This window comes from Pipra filicauda, unplaced genomic scaffold, assembly GCF_003945595.2.
Source record: "Pipra filicauda isolate LSUMZ 115617 unplaced genomic scaffold, ASM394559v2 scaffold39_size4671491_pilon, whole genome shotgun sequence".
NCBI lineage: Eukaryota > Metazoa > Chordata > Aves > Passeriformes > Pipridae > Pipra > Pipra filicauda.
In genome coordinates, this window is record NW_024104531.1 from 1,821,388 (window position 1) to 1,846,574 (window position 25,187).

General features: G+C 41.4%; 1 protein-coding gene across 1 annotated transcript in view; it reads left to right on the plus strand.

Annotated features, from left to right (window-relative positions):
- The first annotated feature begins 2,504 nt into the window (after positions 1-2,504).
- The window catches only part of DACH1 (dachshund family transcription factor 1), a 379,725-nt gene continuing 357,042 nt past the window's right edge, over positions 2,505-25,187 (plus strand). Inside the window, exon 1 of the mRNA XM_039385172.1 lies at positions 2,505-3,327. Coding sequence (XP_039241106.1) covers positions 2,588-3,327 — 740 coding nt within the window. The 5' untranslated portion in view covers positions 2,505-2,587. The remainder of the gene's footprint in view (positions 3,328-25,187) is intronic.

A 25,187-nucleotide genomic window follows, 5' to 3' on the forward strand; every position in this document is an offset into this window, starting at 1 on the left:
TTATGTGAGTGACTACATGTGCGACTGACTACATGTGCGAGTTGAAATAAATCGAGATGCTCCTCATAATAATTAGAAACACTTACCATGCCAGGAGCTTTGAGGGATCTTGGACCTTTTCATAAATCTGTTTCTTTCTAGGTTTCTAATCCCAGTGTTGCACTGAAATCATCAAGGTTAACTCAAACCCCTGGTAGCAAATGCTTTCAAACTACATTTTCCTTTGGACCATGAGGATTTTACATTTGTGAGGGCACATAGCAAGTAGAAAAGCAGAAGGGTTGGTGTGCATCAGATTGTAGAAAAGGCAGAGAATAAAAGAAATGGTAGGTTTCCTAATTCAGAGTTCACTCAGATCTCCAAGTGGCAATATCACACGTGTCTGGCTCTGTCCCGATATTCTTAAGGATCTATTCTATTTTCACAAGGTGTGAGAACAGAACACGAGATGCAAAAGGACAGGTGAGGCAAAGAAAATATGGACAGAGTTGGTTTTCTACAACTGAAAAAAAGAAAGATGCAGTGCATCTACATTTTGAAATTACAAGTTTTATGCAACACTAGATCCCACCACTGGGATCCCACCACTGGAATTCAAGTTGTATAAGCTCCTCGAGACAAACATTCTGAAAAAAAACCCACCTAAAAATGGCTCGAAGAAGTGTTCTGTCCAATTATGGGCACACAAGACCTCAAAACAAAAGGCTGCTTTGTCGTGGGTTTATTTGCAATTTTAAAACTTTAGTGCTGGATAGCTAAAATTTCACTGGTAAAGGACCTCTTAAGTGGCATTAGAACACAAATCTACACTCGTAGATTGAATTTAAAGTACAATAAGTAAGCTGATCATGTGAGAGAAGTTTATGTCTGATACTGCGGAAATTCCCCTGCACCAAAGTACTACAGTGGAGATTATCCACTCTGCAGATGTGTCATCCCGTGACTCATGTCTCACGTAATAGTACACATAAAGAAAAAGAAGAAAAAAGCTATGGGCACATACATGCATCGCATGTAATTAAGCAGACAGAGGGTGTATTTTTTAAACAGGAAGAACTAAGTACGCACCGACCCCTGATTTTGCACACCCCCATCTGTACCAGTGGCCATTTCTTTACCCCTTTAAAAGTGCGAAGCGCCCTGAAGACACGTAGGAGAGAAAGCCCCAGCCTTTCCCGACGGCGTCAGCTGCCAAACCTCTTTCCAGCCCCATCCCGACCCCGGCCAGGTACCGCGCCACGCCGGGCGCGCCGCCTGCCGCCCGACCCACCGCGCATGCGCGGGCAGGCGTCGCGCTGACTTTGCGCGCTACCTGGCGCGGAGGGGCTCGGACGCCGCTGCGCGGGGTCTGCGCACCGCCGACACCTGTTGCGCGGCGGTACCTGCGCGGGCCGCCGTCTTTCCCAGGGCGGGCCGCCGTCTTTCCCAGGGCCGCCCGTTTTCCCGTCTCCTAAGTTACTTGTGTGCCGCCGCAGCCCGCTCGGTGCGGTGTCTCGGCGGCCTGACTCGTAGTGCCCTGTCCCCTCCGATCCAGGGCCGCCGCAGGAAAGTCCTCTGCGGATGCTGCCGCCTGGGGCTGCCCGTGCGCGCCCCGCGCAGCCGCCGCCCGCGCAACAAAAGGGACCCTCGGCAGCGACTCCCACGCCGCCGGGAGGAGCGTCTGTGGTCCCGGGAGAGCAAGAACAGCAGCAAGAGCAACAGACCCGTCCGGAGTTTTCTGCTTTTGGCTGCCCCGGCAAGGTGTGCGGTGCCCAGCGCCCGCCCCGCGCCTCGGCTCCCACCGCTCCCGCCTGGCTTTGGGGGAACACTGGAGACGCTCGTGTTTCTCCACAAACTGTGTTGACAAGCGGCTGTTGAAAGGGGCTGGGAAAATTACATCTCATCTCTGGTGGGGTGAAATATGAAACATGTAATCTAACGGTTCCTGAAGGAGGGGGGGGGGGAGAGAGAGAGACTTCTCTCCGTCTCTCTCTCTGTTTTCCTGCTCCGGGTTCCTGGTTGGATAATTTGGGTTAATACTACTGAGTGAGCCTTTTGCTGCTTCAAAGGGTATTTCAAGTTGCCGGAGCTCCTCCCCTCCGCACCGTGTGACAACAACAACTCGTCCAGCGAGCGAGCGGCGGCGGCGGCAGCAGCCAGCACTTCCCAGCTCATTTTCTCTCTGTCATTCCCCTCTCAATCTTTGATCAATGTACTTGCCAGAGAGAACCGAAGTCCTTCAAACCTCCTCCTTTTCACCTTCGTCTTTAACGTGGTGCTAGAGCAAGGACCACAAAAAGAAACTGCCCTCCCCCTCCCCTCGGCCCCAGCCCCGCCGCCCGGAGCGGACTTCTCCTCCTCCTCCTCCTCCTCCGTCCCCACTTGCGGGACACTTTGTGCGTTCTCTCTTTCACTCTGCCCCCTGCTCTCTCGCTCGCCGCAGCACCTGATCCGGGGTTATCCCCCCCTTCTTCTCCCCCCTCCTCCCTTCTCTCCTTTCCTCCTTTTTTTTTTATACATTTTTTTTTTTAAATTTTTCCCCTTTCCCCTGCGTGCGTGTGTGGGAACTTTTCCCCCTCCCCCAGCCCCCTCCGCCGTATATGTGACCATGGCCGTACCGGCTGCTTTGATCCCTCCGACCCAGCTGGTCCCCCCTCAGCCTCCGGTCTCAACTTCTGCCGCCTGCACCACTACCACCACCACCTCCTCGTCGGCCACCTCGTCGGCGGCCACCTCCTCTCCGTCTCCGTCCATCGCTCCCCCGCCGGCCGCTTCGGGGACAAACCTATTCCGGCCGGAGCCCATCGCAGCGGCGGCAGCGGCGGCGGCCACAGTCACCTCCACCACCAGCGGCGGCGGCGGTAACGGCAGCGGCGGCGGCAGCGGCGGCGGCAGCCCCAGCCTGGGCACCGGCGGCGGCGGCAGCAGCAGCAGCAGCAGCGGCGGCAGCGGCGGCACCTCCACTCCCAATGCCAGCGCGGCCAGCGCGGCCGGCAGCCTGCCCGGCAAGCCCGTGTACTCGACCCCATCCCCGGTGGAGAACACCCCCCAGAATAACGAGTGCAAGATGGTGGATCTGAGGGGGGCCAAAGTGGCCTCCTTCACCGTGGAGGGCTGCGAGCTCATCTGCCTGCCCCAGGCTTTCGACCTCTTCCTGAAGCACTTGGTGGGGGGCTTGCATACGGTCTACACCAAGCTGAAGCGGCTGGAGATCACGCCCGTGGTCTGCAACGTGGAGCAGGTCCGCATCCTGAGGGGGCTGGGGGCCATCCAGCCCGGGGTCAACCGCTGCAAACTCATCTCCAGGAAGGATTTCGAGACCCTCTACAACGACTGCACCAACGCCAGGTAAGAGCCGCAAGGCACACGCGCGCCCCGCCGGGTCCCCCCCCCCCCTCCGCCGCCGCCCCCGTCCCACCCCCGCGCGGTGCGGTCCGGGCGGGCGCTGCGCCGCTCCCCGCTGCCGCCTCCCGCGCTGCCCCCGCGCCCGGCCGGCCTTCTCCGCATCCGGCGGCGCTGCTTCTTGGTGGGACGGAGGGAGTTAGGGGGAAGGAGAAGGGGTGTTTGTGCCCCCCTCCCGCTGCGCCCTGCAAGTGTTGCCCTGGCATTGTCCTCTTCTCTCCCCCGTCCGAGGCGTGCCGGGGGCAGCGCATCGCGGGAGCGGAGGGCCGGCGGGGGTGGGGAGGGAGCAGCAGGGCCAAAAAGTGCTTTCTGAGCGACCCCGCTGCTCAAGCTATCCCTGGATGTATCTTTAAAGCGGGCAGCCCTGGGAAAAAACCGCCCGAAGGGTGCACGGGAGTGGGCGGGGAGCGGGGGGACGGCGACACAGACACTCGGGTGTCGCGTTAACTGGGATGGGGTGCGTAGCTGCCTCCCGGGCGTCGGGCCCGGTCCGGGGCGGTGGAGGCCACTTGGCCATCAGCTGCTGTCATACATCCGAGGGGGCACGTGCACTTTTTGTATAAGGCTGTGGGGCAGTTGCCACATGGCGAACGGGGGAGGTGGAGGGAGGGCGGGAAGACGGCGAGGAGGAGGAGGAGGAGGGGGCGGCGGCTTTGCTGTGGGGTAGTGGGGAGAGGTGCCAGGCGGCCGGGCTGGTCTGCTCCCTCGGCGGGGGGGTGGGGGTGGGGTGATGGTGTCGGTCCCCGAGGAGCAGGTGCGAGCAGCTCCCGGTCCCCGCCAGCCGGGGAGGAGGCGACGGGGGCAGCGGGAGCGCGGCAGGGGTTTGGCCAGGCTGGATCCTGCCGCCGCGCAGAGTACCGCTGGCGCCGTGGCGGGAAGGGCTCCGGGGGCGGGGTGCAGCGCGGCGGGCGGTGCGGGGGCACCCGCGCACCCCGCGGGCCGGGGGGGAACCGCGGAGGGGAGGTGAGCCCCAAACTTGCCACAGCCGGAGAGGGGTGTCGAAGGGGCGAGAAGGAGCTGGCAAAAGAGGAAATTCCTGATGCAATAGCAGCCGCCTTTGCAACGGAGGGCGAAAGCGTAGGGTTGTTATCTCCCAATCTAGGTTACAGGGCTGAATCTCCTCGATAAGGAGAAGGGATCGCGTAACTGCCGTGACCCCGAGATCAGAGCGGTCGGAAGCGGCTCCAGTTCCCGGGGGCTCGCCCTGCCTCGGGCGGGGGCGGGGGGCTCTGGCTCTGCCGCGCTGGAGGGGCCTCGGGAACTTCCCACGGAGGGCGTCGTGGACAAAGTCCCGGTGCTATTTTCAGTATACGCAAACAAACAGACCGGACTCGTTTCACTTTCCTATTGTAAGATTTCAAGGTGCAGCAATAACCAACACGCGGGGAATTGACCCCACGCGATGCCGTGCTCCTGCCCGTCCCGTCCCCGATGGCGGGGGGTGTGACATCTCCTCCTCCCCCCCCTTCCCGATTCAGCGGAGGGTGCCTGAGAATCATTAGCATTGAGCCAGGCGAAGCAGAGCACTTACTCTGCGGTGACTGTCGCTAGATGGATTGTTGAAGTTCCTGAATATTCAGGGCACCAGGACAAAACAGCCTGGAATAACTTCCAAGCGCTGACATAACTGTAGCTGCTCGGGTAACTGTGCTGTTGTTTCATGTGGAATCAACATGAATATTAATAGCTACGCTTAGACGATCTTTGGTTTGGGTTTTTTTGGGGGGGATGTGTGTGTACGTGTGGCTTGTAACTTGTAACAACTCTGCAAGAGTTCCAAGGTGGTCCTTAAAATAAACTCATGGAACTTTTACTTTGCCACAGTAATACTGTGAGAATTTTAATTTGAACATGTAGAATTAAGAAATAGAGGAACTTTTTTTTTTTCTTGGTGGGGGCAGTATGGGGACACCAATTCCTGGACTTGGCAGGATTATAAAAGGGTTTGGCAGCCTGGTTGTAACATGGCTTGATTATGTCAACAGCACAGAATCGGCTGTGTTTCAGCTGCTCCTGAGGTCTGCTGTGTTATCATCCAGTGTAGTAGAAATTACAGTAGTGGGTTCAGAAGTGAATAGGATTTGACCCTTAAAAAGCGTAATTGTAGCAGACTTATTTATACATCCATTAAGCAAATAAATTAATGGAAATGATATACAATAGGTATAGGAAATGTATTATTACAGTATAGACGAATAAAGCAAAGTGGGTCAGTGAGTTTTGGTCAAAATGGATGATGTCATCGAAAAATAAATCTATATTTGCTTTCTGGATTTCCCCTCTAAGACATTGCATTCTGATTCTTCTTTCCTTAAAAATGATTTTTGATTATTTCTGACGTTACAGTAAATATGCAGAATATTTTGATCTATGCAGTTTACTGATTTAAGCGACCTTTCCAGGCTCTCAGTTACTGCATACTTTAGTTGGGTGATGTCTTTTTGTATCCTGGGTGGACACTTTGCTGTTGAGATGGAAGCTGTAAGAGCCAACTCCATCCTAGCGGCTAAACTGTTATACTCATCAGATTCAAAAATTTCGAACCAACATCTTATCAGTGTTATATTTGTCTCATAATCAGCTGATGCACTCAAGTATGCTAATCCGTTTTTGGAAAGCTTCATCAAGGTTAATATGTTATTTAATCAAAAAAGGCATCCAAATAAAGCCATTACTTTGTTGTTCTTTAAATGGATTGAATCGTTAGTTGCCAGTTGCTGTGGAAATAATTTGTAATAACTTATTTTGAGATGGAAAAGTTTTAGATATGTTTCAGCAAAATGATACATTTTAACTGTGATATTGCTATTTAAAAAAAATCAATAAAACAAAAATCAATAAAACACCAAGGGATTTTCTATTGAATGCTTAATGTGTAGGTCTGTAAAGTGAATTGGTTTCGGTGTTTATTTGTGATACTACTAATAATAACATGATACTAAAGGACCTTTTTCTAAATTAGGCTTGTGTATCAGTTCACTGGAAAAATAAGCTTCCGTTATGGAAGATGACTTTTCTTTTCTGGTCGTACTGACCTTTGCTTTTATTTTCCTCATAAAAAGCACTGGCCGCCAAACAGAAATCCAGGAAATAGCAAACTGTGCATTTAGCTTACATTCCGATTAAATGGTTTGACATTAATGGGATGCTAGAAAGCCATATGCCAAACAAATAGGGGAAGGATAAAGGCAAAACATGGAAAATATTTAAAGCTACTAGATGCCAATCGGGTCATGTTTCTTGAATATGTGGGTGAAGAGAGGAGCAAACTCTGCACTGGATGTCACCTGCCTAGGATTAATGACCTGGAAGCTATTGATCCCAGATTGTTTCTGGTCTCTTGTGTTTTGAGCACTTGTGGAATTTTGCCATGCTGGGTCCCTTCGTGGAGTTTTCCCATAGACTTAGGCTGGCTTTGGATCGTGCCCACATGAGTAAAGGCTGAAAGCGTGTGCTTTCTTCTGACCCCCCTCCTGTGGCCAGGATATGTTAATCTTTTCTGACATTTGAAGATGATTTTGAATGAGTTCATTGACATTCATACATAAAGTGAGGAATTATTTGCACTCTTTGGAAGGTATTTACAAATTTTGGAAAACAACTTAATTGATTTTTGAGCATAAAAGGGAAAGATGCTGAACATGAAACAATTCTCTTCAAAGCGTGTCTTACATGGCATTTATTCAGCCCTTCTTTGCTAGCTTCTGCTTCTCTCAAATTATGTGGACCTAGCATGTCCTTGTTTACTGAATACTGCATACTTGCATAGCTTTTTTTTCTTTGTATTAATTAAAGGAGTGTCTCACTCAGATAGGTTAGTACAGATCATAGATACTTTAAATGAACAGGTCAGCGAGTGCTGCTGAAAGGAGCGTTAAATATACTGTACCTGTGGTTTATATTGATGACCTTCCTTCTTGCCACAGATTATTAAAACATAATCAGGAGAAATATGGAAGGCTTTACAAGCAAAGATGACTTCTGGAAGGCCAGAGGATAAATTGTAGTCACTATATAGAAGGAGTAAAAGGTTTGAAAGTGGTTTCTTCTGACTTAAAAAAAATAAAAGACTCCAGTTGCTCATAATAACAGTACTTTCATATCCCTCTGATTGTATGTATTTATTGGTAAATATTGTAATTTAAAAGCTGGGATCCTTGGACCGTACTTATTACAACAGAATAGAACTATTTATCCCTTTAATCTGATACTTAGTCCCTGGCACAGTATTGGATACTTGAGGAAGGGAACACTTCTCTCCCGTGAACGCTGGCTGCCTGTTGTGAAGCGCTGCCAGTGCTGTTCCCGGGAAGCGCTGCCGGTGCTGTTCCCGTGCAGGGAGGTGAGGGCCTGCTAGTGATGGGCAGCGGGACATTTTTTTTCCTAATTGCTTCACCTGATCTTCCTCAAGTATTTAATTTGATTAATTTCTTCTTAATCTTCTAGCTATGAAGATTGATAAAGTTTTGTGTTTTTTTTTTCTTTTTTTTGAGAAATCTTTTACTGGCAGATGTAGTTTATATAAAAAGTACAGTTTTATTGTCAATTTTGTATCAGCTTTACTTGCAAGAATGGGTTATATGAATAGCTTTGTTATTTCCATAGACCACTGCCATCTCTGTTCAAATGCTTGGTTCAGTCTCAGGGTTCCACTCTCTTTCTGCAGCCACATGCCCCTCGTCCTGGGGGTGCTGAGCCCCTGCCCTGGGCGTGTGGAGCAAGTGTCCCACACTGTGCCCCTATGAGCTGCACTCAGGGGCCTGCTGCTCCCACCTGGGGCTTCTTCTCTGCTACTCCTCAGCGCCATAAACTAAAATGCACTTAAAGTATTCTTATTTACTACTTGCTTAATATTTTGTAATCTGGAGTGTGTTCTGAATGTTTTTTGGAAACGCTAATTTTGTTTCACTGCCTTTCAGTATTTCTTCTGTTTTCCCCTGTTACTAGATCATTCCAGACGGCTGTTTTTTACCTATCTCTGCGATTCATCATCTAAACTGAATTGCATACGAAGCAGAGAATTTTCATACACTGGAAGGAATTTTAATATTTTCCTTTTGAACTGTGTAATTGATATATTAAATTGTTACTGCAATCCCTGCTGGTCTGGTACAGGTAAATCTCTTTCACCATTGTCAGTGTTGCCTAGTCATGGAGGAGCTTTACAAGTTTAGCTGTAAAAATTCATTACTGACTGCAGGATAGCAGAGAGAGTAATCAGAAACTACCAAGTTTTGTCTAAATTGTGTGAGCCAGTGAACCAAGAGTCTGAAACAACTACGATGCCTGTCTGGTTTTAAGCAACAGGACTCTATTTAGATCCTCTTTGTTCTTTTATAAGTTAAATATGTTTTGTTTTAAAAATAACATTTGGGGCATCTGCTTTGCATTATGAGTTAATTCCATTCATTGTTTTAAAATAGTGATTAACCTTTTGCAAATTATATACTGCACACGAACAGTAATTTTTTCAATCTTTAAATGTGCATGCTGTAACAGCGCCATAATGTGGACTGACATAATAGGAATTGACAGTAAATTTTTAGTTGCCTAAATACATATTTAAATGATAGAGCTGAAGAGTCATCTGCAAAAAGCTATTATGACCCAGAGACTTAATTCATATATAGATAATTTTTCCAGTGTGAATTAAGGAAGAATTTTTCTTTTTCCTTTATCATTTAAATTATTTTCAAAAATCCTGAAACATAAACTGAAAATCTTTATATTTAGAATCAAAGTATGTTTGTGACTTGAAATGATAATATCCAGGTTGCTTTGAGGAGTAACTTTATCCTTAACCCATTATGTTCTACTTACTTATCTGATATGATGCTCAGCTGGGAGCATCTCCTAACAAGTGCTGATGTTTCATTTCATAGGCATTGTAGAATATTGAAGTGTAATCTATTAAATATTGAATCTTAGCATTGACTGTGAATAACTGTGAACAGTTTTAAACTTCTCTTTTTTTTTAGAGAAGAAAAGGAAAAAGGGTAGTAGTATATTTTCTGTAGCATAAAGTAGAAAAATGCTGTCACTGAATTTCTTGAGAGGAAGGATCAGCATTTGATCATCCAGTTACATTCCAATCTGGAATTCTTCACTCTAAATCACTGATAGCGATAAGCTGGGAAACTACACTGGGAAAGGATAACGCTGTAAATACTGAATATGTGCATTCCCTTCTGTGAATTTCCATAGGTCTCTTTTAGAAATGGGATATTGGACCAAAAGGACCCTGAGTGGCAGTTCAGGATACATTCGCCAACACGAATGAAACTGCTTGCATGAGTTGTGATCGAGGAAATGGATCACAAAACGTATTTTAGTTCACGTTGCTTTAAACAATGTTTTGTGATAATTACATTTAGGGTCAACATCCTCCTGGGGCAGATGGATTAATATATACAATACAGTTTGCAGAATTGAATGGAAAGATCTTGTAAATTGTGTGTATCCAAACAGTTTATTAGGAATAATGAGAAATTTTCTGAAATAGTGTAAGCCTTTTTTGTTGCTATTCATAAATTATGATTTCGATATAATAAAATAGTCCAAAGTTTTTACTGTGTACTCCTGAGAATACTCCAGTGGGTAACACTTAATATAACTTTCTGTTCATTATTCTGCTTCAAGATACCCTGTTCTCTCCAAAACTGATTTACTGTAGACATTTTCTTTGCATCCTGCATAATTTGCATCTTCCTTGTGAAGAAGAAAGTTATTTCAGTATGAAAAACAAATATATTTTTGTTAAAAATATCGAACAGTGGTATTTTATGCCCACTGGAAGGCTGAAGTTTGCCATAGTCCAGGAACAGTGGAGTAGGTGCAATTAAAATTTCCCAGTGCACCTCGCCACGCTAAACGTATGTTCTTTTTCCATTAAAATAATACAATGTTTTAGTAATGCAATTTTATTCATCCTTAGAATTTATAGAATTACTCTCTGAAGTGGCCAAATGTCTAAATTCTGCCTAAATTCCTTTTGATCCAAAACAAACTTGGGTTCAAGCAAAGCTTTCAGTCTTGTTTTCTTATTCACGTAATAATTTTGTGTGATAATAAATATACTGAAAAAAATGCACCTTAGCTGTTAAGACATGTGTTTTTTCGTGTTCATTTTTTTCCCTTCGATTGTATGACTGAAGGAGCGGGCACACTAGGTGTGCGTACCGATTACCCGGCTGACAGAGGAACAGTTACGTACTGGAATTGGATCGTGCTGGGGAGAAAGGGAAGAATGAGAGTACCTGGGACTGCTGCACACACTTTAGCACAATTGACAGCTGAAATATATTTGTAACATTACGATGCCATGATTGAAGTTCATAACTCTGAATAATGTTCTTGTTAGAGCACTTGTTAACGATACTGTATTGAGAACAGGTAATACGTATTTTACATTTGGAGTAAAAGTTGTTGTTTGAGTCCTCTCTCATACTTGTATTTACAAATTGTTAAAAGCTATTTTTAAATCTTACTTTTGGGAAATGTTTTCCTTTTTCGTCTTACATAAAATGTAAGAGATCAAAAAGAAAGCAGTTATATGAAGTAAACTATAAAGGAAGCAGGGAGTATATACATATATATTTTATTACAATTTAATTACATCTTTTGTAACCTTGATTTCATGTTGTTCTCATACTTACTAATGATTTTTTTTTTTAAAAGTGCTAGATCATGATTTTATATACGGGACAGGATAAACTGCTTTCAGGTTATAAGTACTGTATTTTTAATAGAAGTACAAACAATTCACTACATTTTTATTGGTGATAAATCTAGCCAGGATTTATTGATAGTTTCAGCATTTCTTAAAACATTACTAAAGCTATTATTTTTGAATTATTAATTTCCCAATGTAGTAAAAATGTAAACTTAATAATTTAATTGGTTTTATGGTTTTTACCTTTTCTGTCTTTATGAAGCATCTAATTTGTTTCTAGTCTCTTGGTCTGCTGTAAAAACCTTCCTTTGTTGGACAAGGTCACCTGTAGGACTTAGTTATTTATATTAAAATAAAAATGCTGTGGTTTTAAACTATATGTATAACTTTAAGAATGTGGACAGTCCTGTTGCTTCAATAGCCTACATACATCTTTTAAACCAAGCATGTGCAATGTGTATTTGGAAGGGCTATAAAAGAATCAGTTGACATCTTTGCTAGGAAGCTGGCTTGCTGTATACTTTCTTGCTTTTGCAGGGACAATTTGAAAGCATTGAAAAAATGCTTTAGATTGAGTGTCCTATAAATTAACACTTGTTGCATAAAATAGATTAATGATGCATTTTTTAATGCCTCATGCATTTAATGCAATCTTAGTGTTTTTGTGAGCATTCTTTCATAGTAATTAATTTTAGGAAATTAGGACAAAATCTCTGCAGGAATGAGTATCAGAGTTCGGTATAACCTGTGGCTTCATGCCGTCTCCTGGGATTTTTTGTATTCATTTTTATAGCGCAGACACAGCCTATCTCTTTTTGAAGGGAAAAGGCATTTCCGAGATGTGTGCCATGGTTGTCGCTTGTTACAATTTAGTTCTGATACTCACAGGTAGTTTGGTGGGAAGGAATTGTCTTCTGTTTCCTTAAATTTCTGCTTAAGAGCTAAAAAAAGAAAAAAAAAAAGGGCATGGGGAGAAGAAAATACTTTACGTGGTATTAAGTATATAATAAGGATTGATACAAGTGAAAAGTCATATGTTCTCTTTTTTTTTTTTCAAAAAATATATTTCTGTCTTAGCTTATTAGAACAGTTTGTACAACATAAGTGATACACAGTATTTTGTTATTTCCCTGTCTGTATCTACCACTAAAGGCTAATTTCATGATTCTGTTGTCTATTTTATCATAATGTCGTTCTAATTCAAAGCAGGATCGGTTGGTTTTGGTTTTGGTTTGTTAGGGATTTTTTTAAGCCGATACTCATAGCTTTTAAAGGCCAGGTTAAAAAATAAACATGAAATGCTAATAAAATATTATGTCTTACATTACTGGATATTATAGATGGCTTGTGATTCTACTGACTCTCCTTGAAATTAGTTTGCTGCTGAAATATGATGTTAAAAATGTCAGTAATAGAAAACGAAGCTCATGCTACAGTAAGTTACAGTTTAAAGTATAGCTATGTATAAAATACATTTTTGAGAAACTATGAGAAAAATGTATTAGAAATACTAATTTACCAGCATATATCTGTTTCAGGAGCGCACATGCAAATCATGTAAGGGAGGAGTCATAATATTTCCTGGGCAGGGCATCAGTGAGGTTTTCAGTCGACATGTTTGGGTATAGCCACAGCTGTTGGATTGGCTTAAGGCCACCTCAAGGTACAACAGGTGGGACATGGCTAAGAATCAATAAACCTTCAACAGATTTTACTGTTCAGAGCTTCTCTGGCATTATCTCATCTCAATAGAGTGACTCAAAGGGTGGAATTTGTCTTGAGAAGCAGCAGCCCACCTCCATAGTATGTAGATGTCAGGTTTACACACTGAGAAGGCAGTTTGCTCAAAGACCCTGAACAATTTCTTTGTTACCCTTCCTCTGCTCTTTGAATCTGTTTAGTCGACCCAGAAGGCGTGTGGTCCCACATGGATGGATTTGTGTTGCTCAACTGAGTGGTCAGACACAACCCATCATCATTCTGGCCTCATTCCAATGAAGTTCAGACTAGTACACGGTGGATGGGATGTGGTGTTAAAACGCAGCACTTTCAGGTAAATTGAAGGAGTGGAGCCTCCATTGCCTTTAGTTCTCTGCTGCTGAGCCTGTGCTAATGTGGGTCTGCCAAGTATAGGTTTCATCTCTTCTGGTGATCCTTTTTGTGGTTTTGTCTTGTGTCTTATTTTACATGTCTTATTACTTAGATTAGGAAAATACAGTGATGTCATAAGAGGTAATAAAATAATAGTTATGAAATGCATTGTGAAGCATAGATGTAGCCAGAAGTATTCCAGAGTATGACTACATGAGCAAAACATTTTGACATTAAAGGAGAGAAGGATGTCGTTAGTTAAAACTGCTGGCATAGTTATGTGATAAGGTCATCTGCTCTTTGGTGTGCCAGCCAATGAGAGAAAACTATTTAATTTTTAGAGGTGAAAAATACAGAGTCAACTATTTCTAAATACTGTTTTGTGAAATTGTGTTTCACCCCCATAAGTGGTTTTCTGTGTAGAAGGTGTGCTCTAAACAGGATGGGTCTATCTTTTCAGCTTGGCTAATTGCTTCCTTTCAGAAATCCAGAATGCATGCAGATCTGAACTTGTAGCCAGGAAAAAGTGCTGCCATGCTTCAAAGTGCCAAGGACCTCAGGGGACAAAAACTTGACCTGGTTTTATGAAACCACAGAATTACATTTATACAAGTTAGCCCATGGGAAAAGAGTGAACTGATCCCAATTCATTTCTAGATTCTGGGGCCTTATGGGTCACATTTGAATTCTCTTCTACACCTGTTTTTCTTCTAAATTTTTCTGAGGACATTTTTAGAAACTTACTTTACATTAGGTATGGGTCATATGCCTAATATTTAACAGTTCAGTATTCTAATTCTTTAAAATGTCTAATGGTTTCTCAATATAATTAAGCTATAAAAAGTTTCAATTATAGAATTTGTGTGGTATGGGCTAAATCCTCAAGCCATGAACTCTTCCCAGGGCTTAGTAAGTAAGGCTTTGTTTTCCTGCATGTCAAATAGAGCGGGCAGTGACTGTAGTCAGTACATTTTGTATGGGCTAGAGAAAAGAGAGCAGCTCTGCAGATGGGTCGTTAGGCTGTTCACTTGGAACATGGCTCAAGGTTCAAAAACCTGTGGCTCAAGCGTTACCCGGTGAGACAGTTTACAAGAAGACTCTCAAGACTCCATTCTTCCTTCCTCCAAAATGACCTTTCTTTTTCCCTCAATTAGACTAAAAATTTGGGTTTTGGGAAATCTTGGTTCATGCCATGTCTTGGAATCAATTAAAGTGATGAGTAGGTGCTACCATGGTTTTCCTCTTTCAATACTTTGGTTTGAGCTAGAAGCCTAAATACCCTAGGGTGAGTGCTTACCTTTCTCTGGTGAGGTGGTATGGTATTTATGGTGTCCAAGTGTTCCTACTGGTATAATGCCAGGTTGGACTATGACAGCTAAGTTGAAGTAGGGGGCCCTAAGGACAGGGAAGTGTTCCTTAGTTCATATACTTATAGGGTTACATTAAAATTAGAATTAGCTTGCATTTTTATTTATTTAACAAACTGACTGTTCTGTTCAGCTTGAGTTTGCCTCAGCAATTACTATCCCACAGAGACTCTGCAAACCTTCCAGGCTTCTCTTTCACCTTCTTTTCCTGTTCTCAGTCAGTCTTTCCCATCCTTGAAATGTATTTTCAGTGCTGAAACTGGCATTAAGTGCCTTCATAGGTCTACCTGTTTCTAGTGAATGAGTGACAGATTTTGATACTACTAGTCCAGTATAGATGCTTTTCCCTTTAATGCCGTCTTAACACTTTAGATCGAGTGAACAGCTCAGCTGATGATCCCTGGCTGTAGGCTTTTTGCTCATCAATGTGGATGTAGCAGAGGAGGCTGGTTCCGAGATTGTACTCTTATTTGCTTGGGCAAAAAGGATTGGTAGGGGACAAATGGGTGTAATGATGTTACCAAAAAGTAAGAAGATACTTATTTACTCTGGTTAGTTGTTTTTCATACTAGTGAATTTTTCCATACAGATTGTATTAAGCCTTTCATGACTTTGCCAGTCTGGATAATCAAACTGTTTTATGAGGCATCATTGTAGGGCATCATCTTTGACTGACAGAGTGAAGGGCAGGTCTTCTAAATGGTGATTACTTATCACTATTATATATTTATTATAAATGTGTACATCATGTCCCTTTCTAATTCACCTCAAAGAAGTGGTCATATTGATCCCTGAGCTCTTTTTTTTTTTGTCTTTCTCTAAGTCAGCCTTATGCTTTTAGCAATTCAGCTTTGTTGATACCATCAACAGGTTTGACTGCTATGTGATGTTGATATCCTAAGTGGGTAGAAGGGGACATTTTTTTCCAAGACAGAGAGAATGGTTTTGTTCCCACATGATTTTTAATGGAAGGTAGGGAAGTCCAGTTACATTTAGGGGCTTAAACATTTTTCCTATTTGCTTGGCTTTTCCTTTGCAGTTCTGTTGTTCATAAGTTGGGTAGAAGATGCATTAATTTTGCTGTATCCAGAATAAGTATAGATGAGTCTAGTCTAAGGCTTTTGGCTTATCAATAAAATGTTTTGGCTGGTTTCTGATTTTGGTAGTAAATAAGGGAAATCTTAAAGATCATCCTTCGTCGTGATTGAAATGTTTGTCTTAAATTTTCTTTGCATCTAAACTAGAGAGGAAAAAAATCCTTTGTTATCTTTTTGATTCATAGAACAACAACTCAGAATGAAGGAACAAATTCAGATCTTTGAAAATTTAAACTCTTCCTTTCCCTTTCCTCTTCTTCTATTTATATTCTTCTCCTCACACACCTCTCTGGATTTTGGAGAAAATGAAGATGAAAATGTGCAATTCTTTATGGAAACCCTATTTTATTAGGCACTGTGGAAACTTTAGATATAGAGGATTCTTAGTGGAAGCAGTTGCTAACCCTAGCAGAAGCAGTAGGGACAAGAGCCCTGAGGCTATAGGGTTGGGAACATGCTGAAGAGTAGCATAGTGAAGAGGCAGAAGTGAAAGGCTGTTTGACAGCATGTTAAAGCAAATTTATCTGGTGTTAGTCACATGCAGCCTTACAAGTTTACATATGTATGATCAAATTTTCAGTCTTTGGGTCACAACTGTGTCCTTTCCCTTCGCTTAGTAAGGCTGTGTTTAGATTAGTGCCTGGGAAGGCAAAGAAGTCTTCTTGCCTATAGCATGTCGGTAGGATGATTTAGAGGAATAAAATTATGCAGGTCCTTAAATGTTAGCAGTATTGGTACTTGAGTTTTCATAAGCTGGAGTTTCACAGATAGCAGCAACCAAGTGTAGGAGCGATCAAAGAACATTATTTGTAATCAAACTATGAGTTAGGTGTTATAAAACAACTGCTGGGTGCTTGTGTGCATGTGAAATTTGCCTACCCGAGTAATCCCATTGATTTAAATGAGAGCATTCATGTGACGAAAACAAGTTCAATGTGAGAATGTTTGGAAGATGGTGACCTTAGAAATGAACAGTCGTCTTTGGAAGGATTCAAAGGGTGGTTATTAAAACTTAAAACTGAGAGTTGCTGTTTGAAGGCAGAAATGGCTAGAAGGTGTTCGAGGAACTCACCTGCCAAATAATAATGCCAAATTTCAATGACGCTGGGTAACTCTGCCTCAACTTTCTTGTACTCTTTTTTGGGGGGATGGGGGAAGGGATGGAAAGGAGGGTGAGAGAGGGACGGTGACAGCAAGGCTGTTTGTTTTTCCCGAAAGTTGTTTGTGATTTCAGGTACTCATGGGAAATCTCTTGATCAGATTCACATCTGTTCCTGTCAAAGTGGGTGCTAAGATACCGGTCACCCAGCAACCATGTCCAAGAGGGAATTGGGCCGATAATAACTTCAAAAAGGAATGACAGATGCTAGATTAGGATGAAAGACAAAACGCATGAAAAATAAGCTTGTTAGAATAAAAAAATTGTTCAAGCACCTTCATGCAAATTAAATGAATATCGAACATTTGCATGCAGTAATTTCTACTTTTTCTGTTGATTGAGAAGAAATAAAGATGGTACATATAAAAACATAAATGTAATTTTTTTTTTGCACCAATTAACATACAAAGCAGTATCTTTCTTCTAAAAATGAGATTAGCCACCTGGGTGCTTGGCTGTATCCCACATATGTCACAACATTTTTGTAATATGTGTGCTTCTGTTGAAGGAACACCTTATCTAATTCTCTGCAGCAAAACAAACAAGGAAGCGACCTTATAGTAATTTTAAAATACTTTAGGTTAGCATGGGTCTATTTTTTTCAGCTGCGGTTTTCAGAGCTGAATTATTTCCTACTGTCCTTGAATTCAGTAGGTATAATGTGCATTAATAAAAGATCACATAAGATGAGTTCAGACCAAATGCTAAGGTTTCCTATTGACTGGTCAAACAATACATATTTTAATACACCATGTCTGTCAGGATAACATAAAAAAGAAATAGTCACTTTTCCATGCCTATGCATTAAGATAATTTAAATAATCTAACAATTTTATTATTGAAATGTTCATATAACAGTCAGAATTTGGAAAAGAATGATAAAATGTTCTGATTGAGAAAGGACTCTGTGTCTTGGTTTAGCAATGTCTAATGTGGTCACGTACAGAAATTGATTTTCTTCAGAAATTAATTAATTTTTCATATCGCCCTAAGCTGCAGTTAAAAAGAGTGCATACTTGTCTGTTTTTTCCAGAAATATTGCCTAATCATATTAATACCATTGCCCCAAGGATGAAAAGATAATTGTACAAATGCATTTGGAAATATGTATCACTGAGTATTTATGATTAAATTATGCAAATGACCCAGCTCTCATCCTTTCCAGACCCAGATTGTCTAATTAGGATTGATATGCTGAATAGATGTTCCAGAATTTGAATACAAGCATGTCCAAAGAGCAGAAAATTGGAAATGACAAGGCTGAAATGCTAAGAAAAGTGTCTTTCCCTTTTATACTTTACTAATGTGGTGTTAGCAGTTGCAGTTTTTCCTTTGGCTATATTGTGTGACTCATGTGTCCTACAAGAAATAAGTCAGGAAAGAAAAATCAACTTTCATAAATAGCATTACTTTGTTCTGGACTTATTTATCTTTAAAAGTCTGCTAGTCATTCCTCTCCCCTTTAAAGCTTTGTATCCTTCATGTTAAAATAATGATGTATTCCACATAAATTACTTCTTAATTTGGAGCACTGTTGTTTGTAGCTTGTCTCCAGCTGCCAGCTGCTGGTGTAAGATATTTAGCTCATCAGCTTCTCATATATTCAGATGAGATTTACACACCTAACAATTTTGAGTTTGGTGGGGGGGTTTTTGGGTTCTTATTTTATTTGAATTCACAATTCCTTAACGTAACAACCTTTTTCCTTTTTTTTAAAGAAGAGAACTGATGTCTCATTAAGCTTGTTTGTAGACATTCTGAGTTGGAATAATAGCTATCAACACTCTACAGCATTTAAATCCTTCTTCTTCGGTGGACTGGTTGTTCATTTGTCGCTCTTGGGAAGCTGGGAGAAGAGCTCGGTTAGGAGCAAGGAGGAGTAGCGAACTGTCAGTACTTCAGCCATTGTTAGCAGCGGGAGTCGCTCCCTCTGAACTCTGTTGGCTCCTGCTACCCATCTGCGGGATGATGGATTGCTATGTTTAATACATTTCAGCTTTTGTCTGTCATAGTGTGGATAGACAGCGCTATCAATGATTTCAGCAGTGATTAGAGCGCTGGTTGTATCCACTGCTATTGGGCAGGCACCTCCCAGGAATGTCTGATGTAGGAACTCCTTGGTACTCTTGCCATGCAAATGACTTGCTTAGCTAACTTGAGGTGGTTTTAAACACCTACCAAAGACTGCTGGGAATTACTAAATCTGCACAGCCCTCCTGGAACAAAATTCAGACACCCTGCAAATACGCTGGAACCAACTATAAACGCTCATCCTAAGCCCAGTGAAAAATGCTTCGTGCTTTTGGGAGGTGGGGGTGGGAGCAGGGACGCATTCAGGGGGTGTGTGATGTCAGTGATGCTTGGCCCATCTGTACTTAAGTGCTTGGCTACTGGTGAAATGGTAGGAGCGCAAGGGTTGCGTTGAAGCAATGAGATACGACATGACATGTGTCATACAAGGATTTGCTAAGCCGTGGGTGCTTTGTGATTCACGAGTCCACAGGCTGAATGATTTCAGCCACCAGAGAAGTCGCTGTACACCAGCACAACATATGCCCTGAAGTATCTTCTAATAATTATAAAATGGTGCAGTGGACATATAAATTGGAAAAAAAGATAATTGTCTCATATACATTACTTTAAACAAGCGGATATATATTGTTTTCATTATTATCATGTTAATTTTCCACTTAGAAAAAAATATTATTTAAAATCTTGTGTGATAATACAGTATTGTATTATAAACAAATAGATAATTATGCTTGCTAAAGCATATAATAACTGGCTTTAAAAGATGCTTGACCCAGTTTTCTTGATTTGGACCGTTGCCCACCATGACAGGCCAGGCTGAGGATAACTTTCACTTCATTTTGAACTGTGGGAGGAAGGGAAGTTAAATCAGAAGATATTAATCATCCTTGATTTAGCTTTCTTAGTAGAAAATTTAATTTACAGAACCAGAAGAAGGAGTCACTACTAAAAACTACCATTAGCAAAAGTGGTAGCCGGGCTTAAATGTGTTTTCTTTACCCCTACTTCTCTCTATATTCACTTGACTGTGGCATTGTTTGCCTTTTAAAAATTTCTTTCCCTTTGGTTATACCAGTGTTCAACTTCTGTGGCTCTGCTTATAGGCAGTGGTACGTAATTTCTCTGTTGTGCTTGCTGGAAATCTGAGCTCCATGGCACAGTCGTGGGATGCCATTTTTATTCCTTTTTAAGAGGATCCAGGCAGTGACAATGCTCATAGGGAGGAGTGTTCATGCTAATTAAAAGCTGGAGTTTACCTTTAAAAAAAACATTGGCAATTTGCCTGGGAGAAAATTCTGTCTTCAGTCACCATTTTTAATCTACTTGGCTGTTGGGAGTTATCTTCACTTTAAGAGTTGTCTGTTTTTAAAAGTTGTCTGGATGTTGAAATAGTTTCTTTGACATTGTTCCTAAGTGCTCACTTGCCATATATGATGATCAGAGGATCTGAGGGCTCTGTGGAAAAGAGTATCAGTAATAAGGAGGGAATAATCTTGACATTTACGGCCATCAGCTTTTCTCAGTTTAGGCTCCTTTTGTTACCAATATGTGGCTGTGAAACAAGGAAACTTGAAGCATACTTTACAAATTTAAGAGAAAAGTTAAATAATATATTCACATTTGTATATAAATATATTTAAACATAAACAGGTGTAACGCACTAAACCTTTCCTGATACTTTTTTCTCCTTTCAAAGAAATATCATTTGGCTAGGGGTTGTTCTTCTGCAGAGATCAATATCTGGAGCATTCTTACACAGAGGAAGTAACAGCAACTTGAAAGTTAATGAAAAACAAGTGTTAAATAAATCCATATATTAGTAGGTGATGTGTTAATAAATGTATCACATAAATATGATAGGTAAAGGAATCAGAAAAGTGGTTCCTTAAACAGATAAAAGTCTCTGTTGTTTATATTCCTTCTATAGAGGTAAGGCTGTGATTTACAGCCTTCTTTGATAGCAGGACTGGTTTAGATAATTTTGTCTCTCTTCTGTTTCCTCCAGGCACCACGACCGCATTCCTGTACAGCAGTGTGTGACCATTTTCGGCACAGGATCAGGTCTAGGTTGAAAATGCTGTCTACTTCCCCCCTTCTCCTCCCCCTCCCTCCCTCCGCTCCCCTGCTTCTCTTTCATTTTTATATTTATTAATCCTCATCTGTTTTGGGAAAACAGTTCATCCTGTGTTTTCATCAGCAGTTGTGCTGTTACAAGTGAATGGGCAATGGAGACAGAAAGGAATGATGGTGGTGGAAGGAGGGGTGGAAACTGGTCCTTCAATTTTATGTATTATCATCCTGTGTGCCATGAAATTTTCCTGCAACCTAAGAGCAGTGCCCTGATCCTGGCCGGTGAGATGAACTGTGGATTACACAGTGGTTTTACCACTTTGTTTGAAAGGAGGAAACAAGAGGGGGGGTCAGCTCTAATGAAGAAAGAAGTAAAATCTTGGAAAGAAAAATGTATGAATGCAATGGAAACCACTTTCCTCTCTTGGAAATCTTCTTTACTAACTCTTTTAGCTGGCCTACTGTATATTGCAAAACAAGTGGGGTGGCTGGCTGAGGCAGATGGTTGATTTCAGCCTTTGGATGCTCCCTCTGGCCATGTTCTGCTGACAGAGAAACTGAGATGTGGCTGTGCACCATCCTCCATGCCCTTCATATCTTGGCTTGTTCAGGGAGAGGAAACCCACTTGTTACAGACCATCCCCTACTCCCTGGGAGGTGCTGCACAGTGGAACCCTGGAACTTAGGTCGAGCCTAAGTCTCTGTTGGTGGAGTGAAAGTCCTAAATTATTCTACTTTTTTGAGTGGACTTACATCACTCATGCCTCTTGCTTCCTTTGGGACTTTTTTTTCCCATTAATGGCATAATGTTAGTACAGAAAGCACCTCCTATAGCTGTGCAGGATCAGACAGTGTCACTTGAACCTCTGGGTTCTGATACAGTATTAAATTACTGACTACTGTTTTACTGTGAGGACCTAGTTTACAACAGTCCTGCCAAATGATGATGGAAATATTGCACTGTCTGTAAGAAAAGCTAGGCTTTAATAACCTGTGCACTTGTCACAGGCGATGTCAATGAAATTATACTAGTTTGCACTTCTCTAAGAATTTTATTATTATTAATTTGGTGGTATATAATACTGTCATCTTGATACAGAAAATTAAGCAGTTAAGCCCCTTAGAGATCAAAATATTATTATTTTTATTATATTTAATATATAATTATTATATATTATTAATATTTATTATTATTATTAATATTACTTATTATTATTAATATTAGTATTAAATCTATTTTAAACAGCAGTCGATTTCTTCATCAGCTTTTTGCAGATATGAGGGAAACACATCTGAAGCAACAAGATCCTTGTCTACCCAGAAACAGTGGGAAACTCAAAATTTCCCTGGATGGGCATGGTTTTAGCAAAACTTCACTCTGTTCAGAATGGTCTGACTTCACTGTAAACTGGGTTCCACTGTGCTAATCCTCTTGGAATGCAGCAATTATCACCTACCGTATAGGTGTTAAGTGCTGAATTTCAAAGGGATTATCACTTTCCTCCTTCTGTGGCTAAGCTAGAAGAGAAAAGTTGTTAGTACTTCTAAAGGGGAGGGACGAGGGGAAGAAAAAAAATCTCTCTTGTTTTCTTTCTGTGGTTGCCTTCAGTCTGGCTAGAGCAGAGCAAGCTGGGTTTTTCTACAGCTAGTTACTTTAGGTTTGATCTTCAAGAATTCTAAAGGCATGTGTTTCCATCCCCTCTGCCCGAAATACCCTTCTTTTGTGGAAAGAAGTAAATATAACAGCCATTCAGAGCAAAACCTGAAAGTTATGTAGGTGGACAAAATTATATAGGAAAACCAAAGTTCACTATATCCTTACAGTATGTTTTCATCATCTGGAAACTTTTGTCACGCTAAGTATGTAGCAGTACTTCAGATCTTCAACAATCTATAGAAGCTGGTATCTTTTCAGTGTAAAAAAATAATTGATGGCTTTACTGATTTTGCAGACAGAGCATTGGAAATGATCCGAAGACTATTTTTGTGCATATGCTTTTTCCATGTACCTATTCTTTAACTGACATACTAATATTTTGTTCTTCCACTAGCTCTATCTACAATACATGTAATACTAATTTCAGATGATTGTTGGATAAAGTGGGATTAGTGTCCATAACCCCTCTTCCCCTTTTTTTTATCCATGCCTAAGAATCTCTCATACATGGCTACTTCTGTAAGTGCTTGCTTCTGCAATCTTCATCTTCTGTGCACTGTTGTCTGGGTACATAATGGGCAATGAAAGCAGAGCAGAACCCGGCTACCCTAACAGTGCACCCTGGAGACCATGCAGCAGCCACAGGCGGCATGAACTAAATGGAGAATGGTAGTTAGGGAGAGGACATTCACATCTGGGGAAGGATTTAAGATGTTATAAACGAGAGAAGTGGTTAATAATGGGCAAGAGAGGGCTGCCTTATTTGTGAGGCTGCAAAATAACCAAAAGAGACTTTTAGAGAAGGCAGCATTTGGAATTTTATCGATGATGTGAATAGAAGGCTTCATGGAGGGAGGGGTGTAGATACCAAGTTGAAAGATTGGCTTCTAGCCTGTTATTTTTATTTTCACTATCACTATTGGGATGAAGAATGATAACTTCTGTCAGAAGCATTTGGTCTAGAGCTGGATTTCTCAGAGTTAAGAATTTAAAGTTGTAGTGCTGGAAAATGGGTTAGAAAACATGGCAGTTTATTCACAGTCAAATCACAGAAATTCATGAGTTCCAGAATTAAACTGTATCATGGTGGTTAAATAGCATTTTCCAGGGATTGCCGCAGAACATTTCAATAAATGATGAAAATTTTCTTATATTTAATAAAATATTTTAGATATTATAACAGTGCTCTAAATATGAGATAATTTATCTTGGTGCTGGTTGGGTTAATTCCTATTACAAGAATTTGTAAGATACATGCAATCCATTTTTTTTTTGAAAGAAGACATAAGAAATTGTGGTTCAGTTCTAAAGCTAACAATATTTTCCTGGGAATAACAATCTCCTCCTTAAATGATGTGAAACGATTTGGCAGAAGAACATATTCTGCTAAACTTAGGAAGTTGTAAAAATGAGTATTCTTAATTTTTAATGAATTTCTGAAATATTAATTCATTTAGTCCATTTTTGATGGCAGTAATGGTTTGTAGATTTTATGGGGTATTTTGAACTCTAAGGGGCTTAACTGCTTAACTTTCTGTATCAAGATGACAATATTATATACCACCAAATGTCTACAGTGGAGAGAAGGTACTTTGTATTGTTGAAAGTGATGTTCGTTAAGGTCTGCTGTGCATGCAAAGAAGGCAGTATTTATGTTGGTAGGGCTTTAACACAGGCTGGATGCCAAGAGTCACCATAGGACACAGCTACTTGTTTTAGGAAGCTGGGAGCACCTTGCCATTGTAGGGTGTCCCATTATTTGTCTTGTGAGTTCTGGCATTTTCTCTGATCTGACTTCATCATAATTTGCGTACGTGTTGTATGGAATTTCATGCTATAGAAATAACTTTACAACTTTTGTGTGAAAAAACTAGGGCATTTTAAAGTAGCACATTTCTTCCATTTGTTTTGCTGCCTCTGTAGTGTAATGATCCCAATACCAAAGAACTACAGCTCCTCCTTTGTCAGCAGGATTTATGATAATGTCTTGCTGTTTTTGTAAATTATGTAACACAGACTGTTCCTTCTTTGTTATATAGTGAAATTTAGTAGGTTGTTTTAATTGTTTGATTAATTTTTTTTTCCTTTGGCATTTGTCTACACTGAAATCTAGTGTCTGAGATTTACTAGGATGAACAATCGAGAAGAGCGTCTTTTGTCTGAATTTCTGAAGATGTCAGGAGGTTTAGGAACGTTTGTGATAAGTCTTTTGTTTTGTGAAGTCTAGAATTGGGTGTGCAATCCTGTATGAAAGGTGTCGAGCATTGCTCTATGTTTTAAAAAACATCAGCACATTTTTTAACAGGAACAAATGCCAGTTTTTCATATAGTACTGAATATTCAGTAGCTTTTAGTGGTTCATATTTATTGTTGCAATGCTAATAATGTTTTAAACACTCTGCTACATGGGATACCTAGATTAGAGATTGCTTTGATCTTTATGGTGCAGTGAATGTGGAGGCAATAGCAAGATGCTCATAGACCAGGTATTACCCTACTGTCTAAAACAAATAGTTTCCTTAAGAAGATGCCAATACCCATTTACTAAAGCACTTGCATTACTTGCTGCACATGATGATTTGGAATGTAAAAGAGTTAAAGGGTAGGACCTCTACCTTCCTGCATTTTCAATGAAAGTGCATTTTTCATAACTCTTTGGGCT